Source organism: Bufo gargarizans, chromosome 6, assembly GCF_014858855.1.
Source record: "Bufo gargarizans isolate SCDJY-AF-19 chromosome 6, ASM1485885v1, whole genome shotgun sequence".
Taxonomy (NCBI): Eukaryota; Metazoa; Chordata; class Amphibia; order Anura; family Bufonidae; genus Bufo; species Bufo gargarizans.
Genome location: NC_058085.1, coordinates 71,366,871 through 71,384,825, shown reverse-complemented (window position 1 = coordinate 71,384,825; position 17,955 = coordinate 71,366,871). Strand labels below are relative to the sequence as shown.

Below are 17,955 nucleotides of genomic sequence, written 5' to 3'. Positions count from 1 at the left end.
TCTGTTCTTCCCCCCAGCCACGTACAACACCACGGGTCCCAGATAGGTGACAACAACGAGCACCATGGGATGCCTGCTGTGGTTGGTCTTCCTCCTCCTCAAAGCCACATTCCTCCTCTGACTCCTCTTCCTCATACTCCTCTTGCAGCGTTGCCGCAGGTCCGGCAAGCGATGATGACAAGGCTGTTTCTGGTGGTGATGGTGACCACAACTCTTCCTCTTCCCGCTCATCTACAGCCTGATCCAGCACTCTTCACAGGGCACGCTCCAGGAAGAAAACAAATGGGATGAGGTTGCTGATGGTGCCTTCGGTGCGACTGACTAGGTTTGTCACCTCCTCAAAAGGACGCATGAGCCTACAGGCATTGCGCATGAGCGTACGTGGCAAAAAAATTCCCAGCTCCGCTGAGGCTGTCCTAGCACCCCGGTCATACAAATACTCATTGTTGGCTTTTTCTTGTTGGAGCAGGCGGTCGAACATTAGGAGTGTTGAATTCCAACGTGTCGGGCTGTCGCAAATCAAGCGCCTCACTGGCATGTTGTTTCGGCGCTGAATGTCTGAAAAGTGCGCCATGGCCGTGTAGGAATGCCTGAAATGGCCACATACCTTCCTGGCCTGCTTGAGGACGTCCTGTAAGCCTGGGTACTTAGGACACAAAGCGTTGTACGATGAGATTCAACACATGTGCCATGCACGGCACATGTGACAACTTGCCCAAATTCAATGCCGCCAACAAATTGCTTCCATTGTCACACACCACTTTGCCGATCTCCAGTTGGTGCGGGGTCAGCAACTGATCCACCTGTGCGTTCAGGGCGGACAGGAGTATTGGTCCGGTGTGGCTCTCTGCTTTCAGGCAAGTCAACCCTAAGACAGTGTGACAATGTCGTATCCGGGATGTGGAATAGCCCCTGGGGATCTGGGGGGATTCAGTTGATGTGCAGCCAGACGCCGCAGCAGAAGAGGACTTAGCCGAGGAGGTTATGGAAGAGGATGGAGTATGAGGAGTAGAGGAGGTGGCAGTAGGCCTGCCTGCAAGTCGTGGGGGCGTCACCAACTCCGCTGCAGAGCCACGCATTCCATGCTTGGCAGCCGTCAGCAGATTGACCCAATGCGTAGTGTAGGTGATATACCTGCCCTGACCGTGCTTTGCAGACCAGGTATCAGTGGTCAGATGGACCCTTGCCCCAACACTGTTTGCCAGAGATGCCATGACTTCCTTTTCAATCACTGAGTAGAGGTTTGGGATTGCCTTATTAGAAAAAAAAAATTGTCCGGGTACCTTCCACTGTGGTGTCCCAATAGCGACAAATTTTTTGAAGGCCTCAGACTCCACCAGCTGGTATGGTAAAAGCTGGTGGGCTAAGACGCCGGGCAAGGGGGTGACTCTGTGACATTGGCTTCTTACGCTCAAACATTTCCTTTACAGACACCTGACTGTGGGCAGATGAGATGGAACTGCTGAAGGTGAGAGGCGGAGTGGCGAGTGGTTGAGAGGGGGCAAGGAGGACAGCAGTGGTTGACGTGGCTGAAGATGCTGGACCAAGAGGAGGATGGTGGCTTTGAACTTGTGTGCTGCTTCTATTCGTCATCATGTGTTGATCCCATAGGCGTTTGTGATGTGCGATCATGTGCCTTCGCAAAGCAGTTGTACCTAGGTGGGTGTTGGATTTCCCACGACTCAGTTTCTTTTCGCACAGGTTGCAAATGGCATCGCTGTTGTCAGAGGCAGACACACAAAAAAATGCCACACTGCTGAGCTTTGCAATGACGGCATTCTGGTGGTGGCAACAGCATGCGTTGATTGGCGTGCTGTCTGGCTGACCCCGGGTGCCGATACATGCTGTCTGACTGTGCCACTAGCTCCTTGCGACGACCTTCCCCTGCTTCCAAATCGTCTCCTCCATCTCTCTGTCTCCCCTTCTGAACTTTCCCCCTCTTCTTCTTCTCTTCGAGCAGGCACCCACGTGGCATCCACGGACACATCGTCATCATCAACCACTTCACTTGTATCTGACACCTCAGCAAAGGAAGCAGCAGCGGGTACAACATCATCATCATCATCACACTGTACGTCAATGTGTGTAATCCTGCCTGACTGAGACATATCCCTGTTATCTACATCCCCTGGCAATAATGGTTGTGCATCACTAATTTCATCCAACTGATGTGTAAATAACTCCTCTGAGGGATCAAGTGAAGCTGCTGTGGTGGCTATGGTGGTAGTGGTGGTGGTGGCGGCGGGCGGGAGACTGGTAACTTGAGAGCAGGTGACCAAAGCTGAGCTGGAGGAGGATGGTGCGACAAGGTTCTTAGCGGAAGCTGTTGAAGATTGGGTGTCCTGTGTAAGCCAGTCAACTATTTTCTCAGAATTTTTTGGGTTCAGGGTACGTGGCCTCTGAACACTGGGCATTATTCCAGGGCCAGTGGAAATCACAGCACCACGAACACGACGGCCCTGCGGCGTGGCCTGCCTCTGCCTGTCATTTTTTATTAGATAAGTGTTACTATGCATGCAAGGTACTGTGCCATCCTATATAAGTGGTGGGCAGTGGGCACAGTACAGTCTGTGTGGGCCTGACACACACGGGCTTGCAAATGTGATTATATCACAGAAAATTTTCAATAGAATTTTTTTTATCTGCAAGGTATTTGAGTGAATGACACCCTGTAACGGTATGAGTGCAGGCCTAGCCACTAGCCAGTGGCCACAATACAGTATGTGTGGGCCTGACACACACGGGCTTGCAAATGTGATTATATCACAGAAAATTTTAAATATAATTTTTCTTTTTCTGCAAGGTATTTGAGTGAATGACACCCTGTAACGGTATGAGTGCAGGCCTAGCCACTAGCAGTATACAGTATGTGTGGGCCTGACACACACGGGCTTGCAAATGTGATTATGTCACAGAAAAATATTAAATAGAATTTATTTTTATCTGCAAGGTATTTTCTGTCACACCCTGTATGAATGGTGTGCACACAGAACTGTCTGTGACTGAGCCTGCAGCCTCTCACACACGGGCAGCCAGGCAACTGCAATATGTATATATATATATATTTAAAAAATAGGGCTTTTTGGGGTGCTGTCAGGACGCTGTCCTTACAGCAGATGAGTCTGTGGACACAGAACACTGCCCTAGCTAACGCTTTCCCTATTGAATCAGCAGCAGCAATACTGTCCCTCCTCTCTCTGTGAATGCAGCTTCCGAATGAATCTAAAATGGATGCTGTCCCGGAGGTGGGAGGGTCTGCTGCTGATTGGCTGGAATGTGTCTGCTGACTGTGAGGTAGAGGGTCAAAGTTTACTCAATGATGATGTATAGGGGGCGGACCGAACATCGCATATGTTCGCCCGCAGCCGGCGAACGCGAACAAGCTATGTTCGCCGGGAACTATTCGCCGGCAAATAGTTCGGGACATCACTAGTGGCCACCTGCACTGCCTCATTATGTTGGTTTCACATTGATTATTTGATGGATCCGCAATTAGCAACTCTGATAATAATTTGGGACTTCCCATAAGTGCTAAACATATACTAATGGAGGTTGACTGCCCAGTTAAACTTTGAATAGTCTCCAGTGTGAAGTTACAGTCTTTTTGTACTGATGTTTAGTACAGGACTTTATATGTTCTGGTTACTTGTGCAGATACATTTTTACTAAAGCTCCAAGATAATGTTGTCATTGTAAACTACAGTATACAATTTTTTAATGGCTCCCACTGCATAGTCTACTACATTATTCTACTGTATGTAACGCCGCAAAGAAAAAAAAGGTATGGGATACATATTGTTCATAATATACTTTTGAAATACATCAAGTAAATATGGGCCTATGGATATTTTCAATGTATGTCCAAGAAACATAGGGGGACATTTCTGAAGACTGGCTATTTAGACCCCGGACTTCATCCCTCCTTCGCTGGTGGTTCATCTGTGCCGGCTTCTACATAACTTATGCGGACTTTACACTTGTCTAAATCTATACCACCTCCCTTGCTGGTGTAGATTTAGACCATTTTCTACACCTAAAACAGAAAATGATAAATGAGAAGATTTAGGCCACAATTTTCCATGCCTTGCCCCTTATTTTTAGACCTGGCATGAGCGACAGCAAAAAGAGGAAAAAGTCACAGATTGCAGTGCAAATAACCTATGTGCCGCAATCTGAGACTGATGTATGCGAAAAAGTGCCATATGTCTGCTCGTAAATGACCCCCATAGTTCATAAACACAACATGAACCCAGCCTAAATTGAATTTCACTTTTTCAAAATTAGGACTGATTTACATGAACTATAAAGTAGGTGGTCACATATAGGCCGAGCTCCAATTCCTGAGAGGTCCCAGCAGGTCTATCTTTCCCATACAAGGACACTACTATTTATGACTTGTTATAGTTGGGAATCGTCTTACAGAATTTGCACTGAGGCTAGGGAACTTCCGCTTCTTATTAAATGCATTGTATCAAAAGTATACCACCCTGTTAATCCAGGGTTTAGGCTTTGGAAGCATTATAATTTAATACTTATCTACACCAAAAGTAAATTCCTTCTGTTTATTGATTAAATAGTATTATAATGTGAAGCTGTTCCTCAAATAAACATTGGTTCCGTCAAACTGAAGTACTGACAAAACAGAAAATGGTCAGAAATCCAAAACATACTGGGGAAGATTCACTAATCCTAGCTAATATTTAGACAGTGTGAAGACTAGACTGCTAAACATGTGCCAGATTTATCACATGGAACATGCTGTATGATACATTTGATGCATCTTCTTAGAATATACTTTATCTAACCTTATGTTACTTACTGGTTGGCTTATTTTGCGGCATGATTTTGGCACATGGTATAGCATTTTAAGCAATGCACCTTCCCACTAGCAAACGCCCACTTTAGCTTTGAGCCTTAGTCTAGTGAGCCACAAAAGGTTTCTAAATGACCTAGTAAATGTAGTACACAGCATTTATGGCAGGTGTTTGCACAAATTGAGCCAAAAGTTCTGCTCCATTTGTCCGTCAGGGGCCTCGCCAGGCTACTATAGTGGGGCGCGAAGCCCCTATAGTACCCGGCGGTTCCCAGGAAAGACATCACCTGGTTCTTGTCCTGGAGGGTGAACCAGGATGTGCTGGCATCCACTCTCCCGGGCTCCGGTTCCAATGCTTCCCCACCTGCTAGGGGCCCCTCACTTATGCCCAGCTGGCACTTTCCTGGCGTAATGGTCAAGCCTGCCTGGCAGATCTGCATTCTGCCTTCCCCTGGTGTAGTCCAGGGTGACCAGCTACATCCTGGCATTAAACCGCTGGTGTACAAGGTTCGGGCCTTCCCAGGCCGCCTGAAGCTTGTCCTGAGGTACAGGAACCAGTATCCACGCTAGCTGACCCACGCTAGCTGACCAGTATCCACGCTAGGTCCTCTCACAAGCCTCCTGGTTGAACCCCCACTTCTGGTCAGTCTGGGCCTGCCCCATACTGCCCCATACTGTCATGCACCAACCACGACAAGGCCTGCGCCTTTTCCTGGAAGTGCATGACACACTCGATGACCGACACCCCAGGGGTGGCTACGTCTCCCGTCTAGGCCTCTGTCTTAGCGGCCCTGAGTATCTGGTCACCGGAATCTCATGCATAACCCACAAAAATTCCACCTTTAATGGATAGGGTACTATATATTGTCGGTCCCTAGCCCTGCTGGACCATTTCCAGGCACAACCGTCTTTGGTCCCAGACCGCCCTCTGGAGGTCTGAGTCCAAGGGAGGCCATGCCACCTGCTCCGTGAGAGCTTTCAAGCTGGCGCTAGCCCCTAATGCCACCTGAAACCCCCGGTGGGACGTGGTCAGAATAGATGAGACTGCCATGTCCCCTGTCAGCTCTACTAACTGTTGGTCCCTAGGCCACTCCTCCGGTGAGTCCTGCTGGACTGTGACCCGGTACAGCCGTCATTGGTCCCAGACCACCCGCTCGAGGTCTGAGTCCAAGGGAGGCTGTGCCGCCTGCTCCTTGGGAGCGTCCAGGCTGGCGTTAGCCACTAACACCACCTGAAACCCCTGACCGGACGTGGTCAGAATAGACAAGACTGTCTCTAGGCCTCCATCTGACTCGGCAGCCACTTGGTCGGAAGGGGGAAAGCCATCAGACACCTGAGGGGCCCCTAGGGCCCCAGCACTCCCACTGCGCGTGACAGCAGCTATGCCCGCTGCCACCACTGGTAGTGCCTGCTTCCCCAGACGAACTAACATGGTCCTGTGACATCCCAGTGGTGGAGGAACCCTGCACTGAGGCTTCACCTGGCAGCCCTACTTCTCCTGGGACAGCCCTGACCGCATTTTCATCCTCCTCCCCCGCAGCTGTTTAACCCCTGCTTGTCCCCTCAGTAGCCACACCTGAGGACAACAGGTCCCAGCATGCTTGCTGGCCACACCCTGGGGCCTCAGCACAGCTGGCATGAATGACCCCCTCCCCCTTGAGGGGAGAGGCACACATTACATCCCCATCCCCACATCCCCATCAACAGGCATGTTATGAACAATACCAGTATCAACAGGGGTGGACATGACATCACATTCTGGAGGATCGGACCTCGGGGTGTCAGCAGTCACGTACTTAGACACAAGCCGCCCCAGATCTGTCCCCAGCAAAACACTGGCGGGGATATTTGCAGATACCCCCACCTCCCTTACTCCTCGACCAGTACCCCAGTCCAAATAGACCTTGGTGACGGAGACAATAAGGGATCTCCCGGGCAGTAAATCATGTGGTGCCACCAGTTCAGGCTGTACCAGTGTCATCTCAGCGCCGGTGTCTCTAAGTCCCATGGCCACAGGCTGGCCCACGGTAACCGGTTGAAGATTGTCAAGGGACCTCCCACCACCCCCACCCACAAACAACACAGTGGACAGTTTTCGGGTTGATGACTGGGACGGGCCCCTCCGGCACTGGGGACACGTGGCCTTGAAGTTTCCTGGCTGTTTACTCAGGTGGCAAAGTTAGGGTTCCCCCACTGACTTGGAAAGAGTAGTTGGGGCTGGTGCCCACTTGGGCCTAGGGGCAGGTGTAGCAGATGCAGCGTGCGTTTTACCCCCTCTCCAGCCGACAGGTTTCCGGGCCTCTGAAGTTCTGTTGTTGGTGTATTCATCAGCCAGGGCTGCTGTTGCGGAGGCCCGCTTTGACTTCCTGTCACGGAGGTGCTGCTGAAGGTCCTCCGGGCAATTCCACAAGAACTGTTCTGTGGCGATGAGCTCCTTCAGCTGCTGGGCGGTGGTGAGCTCCAATCCTGTGGTCCATTGGTCGCCCGCTCTCAGCAAGGCCTGCATTTGATCGACCCAGCTCTGGGTGGAACCCCGCTGCAAATTCCTGAGCCTTTGCCGGAACGACTCAGGGGTTAAATTGTACTGCCGGACCAGAGCCTATTTAATTTTCTCGTAGCTCAGGTTGGTCTCACTGGGCAGGTACCCCAATAATTCAAGGGCTTTTCCCCTGAGACGTGGCATGAGGAATCTGACTCACTGGTCCTCTGGCAGCTGGTGCTGATGGCAGGCCGTCTCAAATGCCAACAAAAAGGTGTCCTGGTCCCCATCCTTGTCCAGTAGGGGAAAGTCCTCCGCCCGCAGTTTGGGAATCCGGACCTCTGGAGACTCACATCTGGCTCGGGAGGGCTGCTGGAATTGGAGCTTCAGCTGGAGCGCTTGTAGCTGGTGCTCACGCTCTGCATGCTCACAACGTTCTGCAGCTGCTACTTGCTCCTGACTTTCTGCAGCCTCTGCTTGCTTGCGATGTTCTCGCTCTGCAGCTTCTGCTTTCTCCTGACGTTCTGCAGTCGCCAGGAGGAGCTCAGAGCCTGCCTGGTCTCCGGCCTGGAGACAGTCCAGGGCAGCTTGTAGAAGAGCAGCCAAGCCTGCCAGGCTAGGGGGATGGGCAGGTGGAGTGAGGCCCACCACGGACCTCACCTCCGGCAACTGGCTCCTTGGATGGTCACTGACTCCTGATGCACACACACCTTATTGTATTTGCACTCAGACTGTCTAGTGTTGAGCTGATCTTAAGACTCCAGCGGCAAGAGCTACTGCTGGTAGTCTTTAGTGTCTGGGAGTATGGGTCTCACACTCATCTCAATCCAACTTTGCTGCCACAAATATGTGACAAATACCACTCCTCGTGCCCGCTTGACGTCATCTACGTCGAGCTCAAGAGACGCAGTATGATCACGGGTTACCGAAGCGTGATGTCACGCCCTTCAGAGGAGCAGGTAAGGTCAGCTTTGTACAGTTCACACAGGCACCTCCTGTCCACGTGGGCACAGAGAGGCAACAAGCTGAGAGAGCCTTTTCACTGCCGCAGCGAAACAGCGCCTTCTCAGCCCGGGAAATCTGCCACCAGCTTCTCATTTGTTATAAGCCCGGTCCGCTAACGGGATTATATAGGGTGAGAGACCAACCCGCGGTAGCATATAACTAGGCCGAAACACGGACGTGGGGATACGTGATCGAGATACAAGAAAGCACAAGATTAAATTATATATTTAATCGCCTTAAGGACACACTAGATATAACACAATATACACAGAGAATATATACAGCGGTCTGAGGTTACAGATACAGGTGATATAGTACAAACAGGGTTAAGCCGAGTAAAAGTCAGTCACCGGGTAGATGAAAGTTCCTTAGGTTGATAAGGGTGGAATAGTCCTTGGCTGCAGTCATGCGGGGGCAGTGATGTCAGCTGGTTCCCGGTCTCTCCAAACACATTGGCACAATGTAACCCCCTTCAGAAAAGACACCACCCTCTGGCTTGCATGGGCTTATGACCTGTAGCTGGCTGCTCCCCTCCCCACCTATGGGTAGGGTCCACCCCTCCTTCTCTGGTGCTGGCAGCAAATGACCCATAAAACCCCTTAGGGCTCATAGCCCCAGACCAGAATGTTGCAGGAAGATAGTTCCGGGCCCAATTGATCTGCCTGGGTTCCGGCTACAATTAGAGTCCACGCATGGTACCAATATTTGTTTTCTGTAGGGAGATATGTATATATCCCCTCCTGGGAATCCTAGCATAAAGGCAGGCCCACGTGGATGTTCGGCTTTGCCCCAGGATCGCAAAAAGATAACCGAATTTTGCCTGGGATGGACAGACGATTCATAATTTCTTATGAAATGTAGGTACCAACATGTCTGGGAGGTATCATTGATTCTGGGCAAGGGCTGAGATCCCCTGCTGGGGGTTTTTCCTGCAGGGTTAGCTTCCCTCCAACCTGTCTGGTTGAGGTGTGACTTTATCATCCTGGGGCCTCCTTGAAGCCTGGACCCCTGGGGCTTCCTCCCTTGCTAGCTGACATCAGATGGCTAGAGGGTGAGAACTTATTTTGCAGGTACACCGTGTACATGCCAAAAGGTGAATCAAATGACAATCAGGGCTGCCAATAAATGATAATCCATATTCCTCACACCACTATATCCCGGAGGGCTTCTAGTGAATCAGGACAATTCTGCGCAATAATTATCCATTCGTGTCCCGGCACTTGGAAATTTGCTCTCAGGCAATTGTGCTGATGAGGTCCATAGGCTAGATTCAGCTGTAACCCTCACTAGGCTTGCTTCATATTTAGACATAGACTCACTGTCTGGTGCTTGGCTGCTGTAGATACATTTTAGCTGTACTCCCTTAGCCTGGCCATGACCAAGGGGTAGAAATAGCAAACTACATGCTGGATGATTAGTGTTGAGCTAGTATGCTCGGCTGAACACCAGTTCGGCTTGAGCATCGCGATGCTCGGCCGAATACCGGGTGTGCTCGAGTGTGATGCTTGAGTCAGTGTATTTAAATCTAATTTAGCCTCTATTTCTGAAAAGTTTCTGCCAGGATTTGAACTCACAAAAACTTTTTAGAAATAGAGGCTAAATTTAATTTAAATATACAGTACAGACCAAAAGTTTGGAGAACACCTTCTCATTCAAAGAGTTTTCTTTATTTTCATGACTATGAAAATTGTAGATTCACACTGAAGGCATCAAAACTATGAATTAACACATGTGGAATTATATACATAACAAAAAAGTGTGAAACATCTGAAAATATGTCAGATTCTAGGTTCTTCAAAGTAGCCACCTTTTGCTTTGATTACTGCTTTGCACACTCTTGGCATTCTCTTGATGAGCTTCAAGAGGTAGTCACCTGAAATGGTCTTCCAACAGTCGTGAAGGAGTTCCCAGAGATGCTTAGCACTTGTTGGCCCTTTTGCCTTCACTCTGCGGTCCAGCTCACCCCAAACCATCTCGATTGGGTTCAGGTCCGGTGACTGTGGAGGCCAGGTCATCTGGCGCAAAACCCCATAACTCTCCTTCATAGTCAAATTGCCCTTACACAGCCTGGAGGTGTGTTTGGGGTCATTGTCCTGTTGAAAAATAAATGATGGTCCAACTAAACGCAAACCGGATGGAATAGCATGCCGCTGTAATATGCTGTGGTAGCCATGCTGGTTCAGTATGCCTTCAATTTTGAATAAATCCCCAACAGTGTCACCAGCAAAGCACCCCCACACCATCACACCTCCTCCTCCATGCTTTACGGTGGGAACCAGGCATGTAGAGTCCATCCGTTCACCTTTTCTGCGTCACACAAAGACACGGTGGTTGGAACCAAAGATCTCAAATTTGGACTCATCAGACCAAAGCACAGATTTCCACTGGTCTAATGTCCATTCCTTGTGTTCTTTAGCCCGAACAAGTCTCTTCTGCTTGTTGCCTGTCCTTAGCAGTGGTTTCCTAGCAGATATTCTACCATGAAGGCCTGATTCACACAGTCTCCTCTTAACAGTTGTTCTAGAGATGTGTCTGCTGCTAGAACTCTGTGTGGCATTGACCTGGTCTCTAATCTGAGCTGCTGTTAACCTGCGATTTCTGAGGCTGGTGACTCGGATGAACTTATCCTCCGCAGCAGAGGTCACTCTTGGTCTTCCTTTCCTGGGGCGGTCCACATGTGAGCCAGTTTCTTTGTAGCGCTTGATGGTTTTTGTGACTGCACTTGAGGACACTTTCAAAGTTTTCCCAATTTTTCGGACTCACTGACCTTCATTTCTTAAAGCAATGATGGCCACTCGTTTTTCTTTACTTAGCTGTTTTTTTCTTGCCATAATACAAATTCTAACAGTCTATTCAGTAGGACTATCAGATGTGTATCCACCTGACTTCTCCACAACGCAACTGATGGTCCCAACCCCATTTATAAGGCAAGAAATACCACTTATTAAACCTGACAGGGCACACCTGTGAAGTGAAAACCATTTCAGGTGACTACCTCTTGAAGCTCATCAAGAGAATGCCAAGAGTGTGCAAAGCAGTAATCAAAGCAAAAGGTGGCTACTTTGAAGAACCTAGAATATGACATATTTTCAGTTGTTTCACACTTTTTTGTTATGTATATAATTCCACATGTGTTAATTCATAATTTTGATGCCTTCAGTGTGAACCTACAATTTTCATAGTCATGAAAAAAAAGAAAACTCTTTGAATGAGAAGGTGTGTCCAAACTTTTGGTCTGTACTGTGTATATATATATATATATATATATATATATACACATATGTTTTTAGCCATAATATATTTACATATATTATTATATATTTAGAATATCTAATATATTATAATATACACAGATGTGCCTAAAACTAATTAAATTTGTCCCAAATAAAGTTTATTCTCTGCTGGAATACTGTATATAGCGTTTGTGGATTGAACGCACACACAGATGTGCCCAAAAGTAGGTAAATGTGTCCCAAATACAAATAATTATCTGCTGGAACACTGTATATACGGTTGCAGCCTAAACCCACACACAGATGTGCCTAAAACTAGTTAAATTTGTCCCAAATAAAATTTATTCTCTGCTGGTTTACTGTATATAACGTTTTTGGATTTAACGCACACACAGATGTGCCCAAAAGTAGTTAAATGTGTTCCAAATACAAATAATTATCTGCTGGAATACTTAATATTACGTTTGTGGATTGAACGCACACACAGATGTGCCTAAAACTAGTTAAATTTGTCCCAAAAATGTATTCTCTGCTGGAATACTGTATATACGGATGCGGCCTAAACACACACACAGATGTCCCCAAAAGTCAGTTAAATGTGTCCCAAATACAAATAATTCTCTGCTGGTATACTGTATATACGGTTCTGGCCTAAATGCACACACAGATGTGCCCAAAACTAGTTAAATTTGCCCAAAATATAAATAATTCTCTGCTGGAATACTGTATATACGGTTGCGGTCTAAACGCACACACAGATGTGCCCAAAAGTAGTAAAATTTGCCTAAAATATAAATAATTCTCTGCTGGAGTACTGAATATAACGGTTGCGGATTGAACGCACACACAGATGTGGCACAAATTAGATTAATTTCCCCCGAATTTTTTTTTGCTGATGGCGCGGTGTATATCTCACTAGCAGGCACACTCTAGTAAATAAGCCCCTTTTTATAATGTCTGTTAAATACACTGCTTCTGATGGCGTACTGTAGATCTCACTAATATCAAATCTTTCTCTCTTTTAAAAGCTTTTAGGTACTTAAAAAAGTGATTTTTCCAGCCCTGCACTACCTGTCCCTTCCTGAAGACGCCAGTCCCTGATACTGCTGAATTTAACTGCTGGTAAAAAAATAAATAAATGACGCTGCACTGCTGTCAAACACACACTGTAGTCCTTAAGAGGACTGTTTGGTCTTTCAATAGTTTTTTTATGAGTTAAATCTGTGAATTTCCAGCAAAATGCTTTCTGTCCCTGCCTACTGTCTGCTCTACCTGACGCTGAATGATCCGAGCGCGGGACATCGGCTCCTATATAAACTGGTACCACGTGTTCCGGTCAACCAATCAGGCTAATAGCTAACATGGCTATGGCATTACACTGAAGGGAATTACTTGCCTGAACGTTGATTGGCTGCTTAGGAGGCGCCAAACGTGCGGGGAGGAGACTTGAGCAATGCGACGAGCACACGTGGTATTCGTCCCAGTACCGCCACGTGCCGAGCATAGCGATGCTCGAGCCGAACCGGTACTCGGCCAAGCATGCTCGTTCATCACTAGTGTGGACCTAATAAGATTTTTTATTTTTTTTTGCCAAAATGGTGCCACAATTCTGGTGTAAAATTATGTCTCAAAATAAGACAGCCAATAAAGTAGTTGGTATAGAGTCAAAGGAAAGTGTCTGTCCCTGCACCACATTTATCTGCCAGCCTGAGGCCCTGTGATAAATCTGCTGCAGGTCTAGACGCTCAGTCTACACTTACACCATCTATAGCATCAGTAAATCTGGGCCATTATTCTGTGTTCTTAAAAGTTATTTACCCTTGAGAGGATGGAGATTTGCCAACGTACTAAGCTAATTGGAAGAGAGAATCACTGGTTCATTTGTCCACATCTTCATCTTTTTCAAAACCTTGAAACCCCAATTTTCATTGTAGGCCACCAAATTCCCACTTTGCTCCCCATACAGCAAGATGCCTGTTTCTATGGTGAAAACCCAGGCTACATAACATACCATGTCTCCATGGACATAAAGAGAGTATGTTCCTGCGTTACTCCATTACATTTAATTACTATAAATTATTTGATAGACCGATACAGTAGACACCCTCTTGTTTTCTTCTTACCTTCTCCTCATGTGCCTGCTGTTTTTGAACAGACATTTCTTAATTACCGGTAATGCTTTCTCATACCGTAAGTGGAACCAAAAAATGCTTTTAAAAAAAATGAGCTTTTTGAAAGAAAATGCAACCTCCTACATGGAATTATAAAATAGGCACGTGTATAAAGCCTAACTGTAGATATAAGAGGGTGGAACTCCGTTTGTATACAGGGCCTAAACTTCAAAATAGGAAGCCACCACAAAAGGAAAGACCAATTCTTCTTATTTCACCTAAATGTCTATTAATTTGATATTATTTTTGCATTCCCTTTGCTATAGACTCAGCAATATGTTAATTAGCATTTTGCTAATTAACCCGAACGCTTCCAGTCTTTTGTCATATGTAACTTGATTTGATCCATTGTATATGTTGCAGATATTTCATGAACACTGATCACCAGCAGGGGGCAATAACACCATGCATATTATATATTGTACTGTATGGATCAGCATAGAGTCACAAATACAGCAGCGGACGGTCAACAAGTTGCCTCCCCTCTACCCATAGTTACACAAAGAACATTAGTAGAGAGCAGGCAATGAGGACTCAATGATGTAATATGAGTAGTCCATACATTGTTTACATGACACTTGATTGGCTACCTGCGTTGTTGTGTACAGCACCACATTCATCCGGGGACAGCCCTAACTGAATCTGAACCTCCACTTCCTCATTCCTTCTTCCTCCTTTAAGTTTCACTTCATATTAAGCTTGTAGTTTTCTTCTCCCCTGCTCATATTTGACTTCTGCTAACATCACTTCCATCAAAGATGGCACCAGGCTATACATTACCATTAATCTTGGCATTCTCTGTAGTTCTGCATGCTACAACAGATGCGGTGAATCCCGGTTTGGTTGTGAGAATCACTCAGGATGGGCTGGATTATGGTATGATTCAATGTATATTATGTGTGTATAAACTGAATAGGGGTAAGGAGTGAGCGAGGCTGGTGGACTGTCCTTCACATAGAGATATATTGCACCATAGTATAAGGTTGTCTATTCTTGTTCTCTACTCTCCAAGCTGTGAGGTATTGCAAAGCTCCCAGTATGTCCTAACAATCTGTGACTTCTAGGCCATGCTAGGAGTTGTAGTTTCACAACGGGTGGTGAGCCACTGCTTGGAGATCAGAGAAATAAAATATGTTTAGAAGACTTCTTCTTACAGAGAATATCCAGATTGTATGAGTGAACAGCAGAGTAACAGCAACCTCATAATACATTGGGGGTCATTTACTAACCAGAAATACAACCTATACATGTATTAGGCATATTTCTGGCGCACATTGGGGTGCAAAGCTTATTTGTGCCACAATCTGCAACTTTTCCCAGCTCAAGCCAAGTCTAAAAAAAGGGGGTGTGCTGTAAGAAGGGAATGGAAGGTCGACAGACCCATCGCATTTATCATTTTCTACACCTGTTTTAGGCATAGAAGATTGTCTAAATTAGGAGCAGCAGTTGATCCGCCCAAGTTATGTAGAGGCCGACACCTCTACATACCTTTGGTGGACCACTGCCAGCTCTGGGGTTTGAATGACCCCATGGTACCTCTTTAACAGGACCTCTACCTCTTCCAGACCAGATTTCCTGAAACAGATTTTCAGTCCCACCATATATTATGCATACTGCCCAACTTCTTTGAGAAGACCATCTCCCTAGATGATCACTTTTTAACGCAATTTTGGATAAGAAATCATTATAATCACTCTCTTTGATCTACAGCAGTTGTCGATAGTCTTTCTTCCACCAGGAGATATTCAAAGAGGTATCTCCCAAGAAAAAGGCAAGGCAAAGCACTTAGCAAGCCAGAATTCTACTCTGCACTGATGATGGACAAGCAACCCCAAACAAATGGGTATCTGGTCTGGTTATTTTCTTTTGTCAAATCCCAAGGCTGGAAATTTGGACTTTGGGGAGCCACTTCCAATAGATGTCGCTGATGAGATGGTTCTCTTCCCCGGGAGATACCTTTTTGAATATTAATTTCCCATGGAGCATTGCCAATAAGTCTCCATACCATGAAGTACTTCCATTAAGTCTCCATACAGGACTGGTCTCTTTTAGGAGATTCAGCGCCCTGTCTAAGCCTTTCACTAGGGAGAAAAATTTAGGGGGTCATTTATTATTTGTAGTACCCCACTTTTAGCTTTGTCGCAGATTTGGTCGCAAAGGGGTTTTGCAGCTGAATCTGCAACTATTCCCTGCTCATGCCACTTTTCCAAGGTCGCAAAAAAAAAGGGGGCATGGCTTGGGTTTTGGGTTATATTTATTTATTATTATTTTTTTGCTTTACTATTTTCCAGATAAATTGTGCTGTATAGTGTCCAGATAAATAATGCTTACATTATCTAGATAAATGATTTCATAGTGAATGCACATAACTAGTGTGTGCAGAGTCCAGAATGGTGTATATTAATTAAAGCCAGTACATTCAAAAGTAAAGTAGGTCAATTACATTTTTGGGCCTGAAACAAAAGTGATGACGTAATTCAATAGTAGATTACATTGTTATGTTAATATGTCTGACTGTCTGCACTGCCCATGATATACTGTAGTACTGATGTGCTCTACTCAATTATGGGCTTCTGTTTTTTTTTTAAGTACTCTCTGGCTGACATTTTATGGGAGTACTTTTATTCTTATTAGACTTTCTGCTTTTTATTTTTTTGTTTCAATGCTGTTCTGGTTTTTATAGGTAAAACACGTTCATTTAATGTGTCTGATAAGTACATTTATCCCCTGTGAAAACTGCAATCAATAACAGCAGCAAAAACGTATGCATCTTTCTTATGCGGTTTTAACTGCTAAGTGTGAATATACCCTCACGGGGAGATTTATCAGCCAATCAGATTCCACCTTTCATTTTTAAAAGGAACTGTGAACAATGAAAGGTAGAATCTTAGTGGTTACTATGGGCAACTAAGCCAGTCCTACTTTACACCAGGTTGATAAATCTCCGCTTTAGTTCTTCCTGAGAAGTTAGCAACTATGAGCCCGGGGTGATGCAGCATCTCCATTTCATATAGTTATGCCACTGATAACAAGATTGCTCTTTCCACTAGAAAACTGAACGCTGAGATTGGGTTGCAAGGGTAAATTACTCCCATTAACTCACTGTTAACTGATTGTGAGACGTTTCATGTTTCCTCACAGCCCGTCAACAAGGAATGATTGTTCTACAGCAGAAGCTCTCAACTATTCACTTGCCGGATTATTCAGGATCTTATGATGTTGGAGTCCTGGGAAATGTGAAGTACAACATCAATAGGTGATGAGCATGACTGTACTTCAGAAAATCTTCATTCATAAATCATAATAACCCACCAGGACATTGAATACATTAACATCAAGGCTTCCACCAAAACTTCTTTCTGTTTTGGATCTTCTGTATTTTTTATGGATCAAAATCAATGCATAAGAGATGCTTTTAGATGCTATTGACCTCCTTATGGAATTGCCTGGTTTTCGATATTGTCTGTTTTCGGGATACTGATGATATTGAGACCCCTGCCTGCTGTTTGTAAGTCATACTCCCACCGATCAGGCATTTATGCCTTGACCTAAGGACAAGTCATACATGTTTCACTTCTGGAAAGCCCACTTAAAGGGGTTGTCCAGTTTCCGATATTGATGACCAATCCGACCTTAAGATAGCAATCAACAAAAGGTACCGGTAGCATCTCCAGTTCTTTCTTTATTAATCGTACTTCAAAGAAGGTGTACACAAAAAGCCAGATAGCAACGTTTCGGCTACATAGTAGCTATCTTGCTTTTTGTGTACACATTCTTTGAAGTACGATAAATAAAGAAAGAACTGAAGATGCTGCCGTTACCTTTTGTTGATTGCTGATCTGTGGACTGCTGAGGATCTGCGGTCGTGGTTTGGTTAGTGCATTCCGGTCTGGTCGGTAGGGTGAGTGGGTGCTGCTCTTCAATATTTAAATGATACTATCCTTAAGAAAGGTCATCAACATCAGATTGGTGGGGGTCGGGCTCCTGCCCCCCCCCCCCCCCCCCCGCCTGTTAATCTCTGTTTGAAGAGAACACCTTAAAGGGACGGAGTGCAAATACAATTGCTCCTTCCCATTCAAGTGATTACACTACAACACCTTTGCAGTGCCAACAGTGAGAAGTCAAATAGGGAAGATAATGCAGAGCTCATATCAGAGCTTCAGCCTCTTCAAACAGTTAATAGGTGGGGTGCCATGAGTTGGATCCCCCCTGATCTGATACTGATAACCTATTTCTGATTATAGGTCTTCAATA

At 45.9% G+C, this 17,955-nt stretch overlaps 1 protein-coding gene across 2 annotated transcripts in view; it reads left to right on the top strand.

Moving 5' to 3' along the window:
* Positions 1-14,351: 14,351 nt before the first annotated feature.
* Positions 14,352-17,955, top strand: part of LOC122940679 (bactericidal permeability-increasing protein-like) — a 61,748-nt gene continuing 58,144 nt past the window's right edge. The window contains exons 1-2 of one of the 2 annotated variants that reach the window (XM_044297375.1): positions 14,352-14,577; positions 16,843-16,957. In XM_044297375.1, coding sequence (XP_044153310.1) covers positions 14,460-14,577; positions 16,843-16,957 — 233 coding nt within the window. In that variant the 5' untranslated portion in view covers positions 14,352-14,459. The remainder of the gene's footprint in view (positions 14,578-16,842; positions 16,958-17,955) is intronic. The other variant, XM_044297374.1, reaches the window with a different exon arrangement.